This window comes from Colossoma macropomum, unplaced genomic scaffold, assembly GCF_904425465.1.
Source record: "Colossoma macropomum unplaced genomic scaffold, Colossoma_macropomum, whole genome shotgun sequence".
NCBI lineage: Eukaryota > Metazoa > Chordata > Actinopteri > Characiformes > Serrasalmidae > Colossoma > Colossoma macropomum.
In genome coordinates, this window is record NW_023494803.1 from 15368567 (window position 1) to 15371659 (window position 3093).

Here is a 3093-nt window from a genome sequence, read left to right on the forward strand (position 1 = left end):
GTTGGGTCGGGGTACGGTGTGTGTGTGTGTGTGTGTGTGTGAATGCTTTTTGATAACTACCCGAGGTTTGCCCGGTATGATGCGTGGGAATAATTTTCAAAAGATTCCCAGGATGTGTTTTGGAAAAAAAAAATTCCCAGGATGTGTTTTGGGAAAAAAAAAAGATTCCCAGGATGTAATGGTATGACGTAGTTATTGTTGTTGTGTTTTTGAGTGACAGTAGCAAGTGGGGGGCCCCGTTCTGCTAAGCGTGACTAATAATTGAACAGGTGTCGTGGTGTTTTTCTCCTCACAATACTATAAAAACTGGCCGTAAAAGAGACAGATTGGTGCGGAGAGTGACTTTTCTGCAAAACCATCGTCATGGATTCTCCAGACAGATCGTCTAAGGCTCAAGCCGGATCTCCGATCTTGAATTCCTTGAGCAAATGGCGCTATCGCACATTCATTCGGGACAACTTACAAAAGCGTGGAATACCTTATTTCGTGTGGCCAAACAGCCTAAAACGACTGAAACTGAAGGAGCAACCCCTGAGGACCAGTCAAATTTTGAGCGCGAGGAAGGTCTTCGTTCGCAATGACATAACTAAACACTGCTGGCCCCGTTCGATTCGGGAAGAAAACGATGTTACACCTTCGCAGAAGAAAAAGCAGGAAATCGACAGATTCAGAGCGGACGACAGTCTGTTTAAACCGAGCATAAAGAGGAGATGTCTTTCGATGACGTATTTGACAATTTTGCCGAAAGAAACCCGGCTGAACAATCGCTACATCGTTTTCCGTCAGAGCAGACTGTTTCACAGTGACAAGCCGACTGAAGTCTCCATTTCTGAAAAGGAGTTGTACCTGTTAAACCAGACCGTCCCGAAAACGAATGAAGTGGGGGAATTGCATGCTATGATCTTACAGGCCAGAAACAGGTCATGCATGGTTCGCGACACAAAACACAAGACCGAACTGTCCAGGTCAGCTACAATCACACTGAAGGTCAGATCCGCGCATTATTTGCGTCAAATCACCCTGACCATCACAGGGCTCAAGACCCCTGAGTTTACCTACAGAGTTCGACTGGAAGTGTGCACGTCACCTGTGATAAGGCATGAAAACGTGTGCTCCAGCGATGATGATCAGTGGATTTTTTATTTTGCCCCTACTGAAAAAGAAGAGCACGTCCAGCTGATTGAAATAACTTTGCGGGAGAGCGAACTACTGGATATTTATCACGCGGTCAAACATGTTCTGACAGGTAAGAAAAACGCTTTTTTTCTTAAGAATTCATTTTGACCGTTTGAGGTACCGTAGTTTGTGAATATAAGCCGTGAAAAGGATTATACCGTTTCAAGTTACAGCGTGTGGCCGAAGAGTAAGCATGTACGAGCCCGTTAAACCTTTTAACGATTTTCTCTCTCTATCACCAGCCAGCGTAATATGCGGTTGCGACAGCTGTCATATTCCACGCCCGACGAGTCTGATGTCTAAATACCAAGATGACAAAACAGCGATGCGCATGTGCGAGGACATGCCCAGCGGGAGAGATTGGGGGTGTTCCCCCACTCACCAGCCAGAACACGATGAAGAGAGTTCTGATCTAGACCTCGTGGAACGTAAAAAAGCGGCGAAAATGACATTTCAGATTCGACCAGCGCCAGCGAGGTAGAAGAAGAGGAACAGGAAGTCTCCGGCGTGACCGATCTGGACAGCGATGAATTTATCGTGGTGGACGAGGACGCCTTACAAAGCCGACCTTCTTCGCCGGCTGACATCGAGCAGCGTGAGAGAGAGAACGCGAGCGCTTTCTCAGGAACGGGGTCAAAAGGTCAATGCGAGGAACCTCTTGACGCCGGCGCCAGCTCGGAAAGTCAGAGCGAGAAGCCTTCGGACCTCAGTCTGAAGGACCGAGCCACGAAAATTGTGGAATTTATCTGGGCAAGAGCGATCATCCTGGCTGTTCGTCAATGGGTCACGAGAGATTGCGCTGGGTGTCAAATTGAACACCCATCACAGAAACAGCACAGTTGCGTGGAAGGCGTAAGAGTTCTGGACAACGAGTTAAAGCAGAAGTGGCTGAATCTCATTCCCGCTTGTGAATCGGAAGTAAAAGAGTCTCTAAAGCAACGCTTTGAATTAAAAGAACCTCATGATGGTTTTGTAATAAACATTTTGCGTAGAATTTACACGCTGACGCAGGAAAAACTGAGTGAATATAACCCGCTGTCCGAGTACCTGAGCAGAGATCCGTCCGAAATTCTGAGCCGGTTCTACATGCGGCCGGATGAACCTCTGAACAGCGCTGCGGAATCAACGGCCGCCGACGTGTGTAAAATTCTGATGGGGTCTGAGGATAACAGATCGGTGTAGTGATTCGCGAGAGAGAGAGATTGTGTATTTGTACATAAGACATTTATGGCACCGATGTTTTTTTGCTGCTACTAAGTTTATACATTGTATTTTTTTTTTTGTTAGACAAACCATAAACATTATTATTATTAGAAAAAACTGGGACCTTTTTGTTTTATTAAAAAACACCACATGTTTTTCATTTAATATTTTAGTCGTTTGAGTTTGTGTAATTGTTTATAGCACCTTTATGACATCTTTTGATCGCTGCTAGTAGTTTACATATTTTTTAACCCCTTTTGTGCATGTTTATTAGACAAACTGTATAGTCTTTTCATTTTAATATTTTAAACCATGTAATCATTTTCATTTAATATTTTAATCATGTAATCATTTTAATTTTTTAATATTTTAAATCATGTAACCATTTTTCATTTTCATATATTTAATAGTGTAATCATTTTTCATTTTCATATATTTAATAGTGTAATCATTTTAATTTTTTAATATTTTAAATCATGTAACCATTTTTTATTTTCATATATTTAATCATGTAACCATTTTTCATTTTCATATATTTAATAGTGTAATCATTTTAATATTTTTAACAGTGTAATCATTTTTTATTTGAATGTTTTTAATAGTGTAATCATTTTAATAATTTTAGCAGTGTAATCATTTTAATATTTTAACAGTGTAATCATTTTTTATTTGAATGTTTTTAATAGCGTAATCATTTTTTATTTGAATGTTTTT

The 3093-nt window shown here is 41.1% G+C and overlaps 1 protein-coding gene across 1 annotated transcript; it reads left to right on the forward strand.

Moving 5' to 3' along the window:
• Positions 1-1958, forward strand: LOC118823748. The gene is made up of 2 exons (XM_036593534.1): positions 1-1246; positions 1419-1958. Exons 1-2 carry the CDS (start codon positions 364-366, stop codon positions 1655-1657), a joined length of 1122 nt encoding a protein of 373 aa, XP_036449427.1. The 5' UTR covers positions 1-363; the 3' UTR covers positions 1658-1958.
• The last annotated feature ends 1135 nt before the right edge of the window (positions 1959-3093 follow it).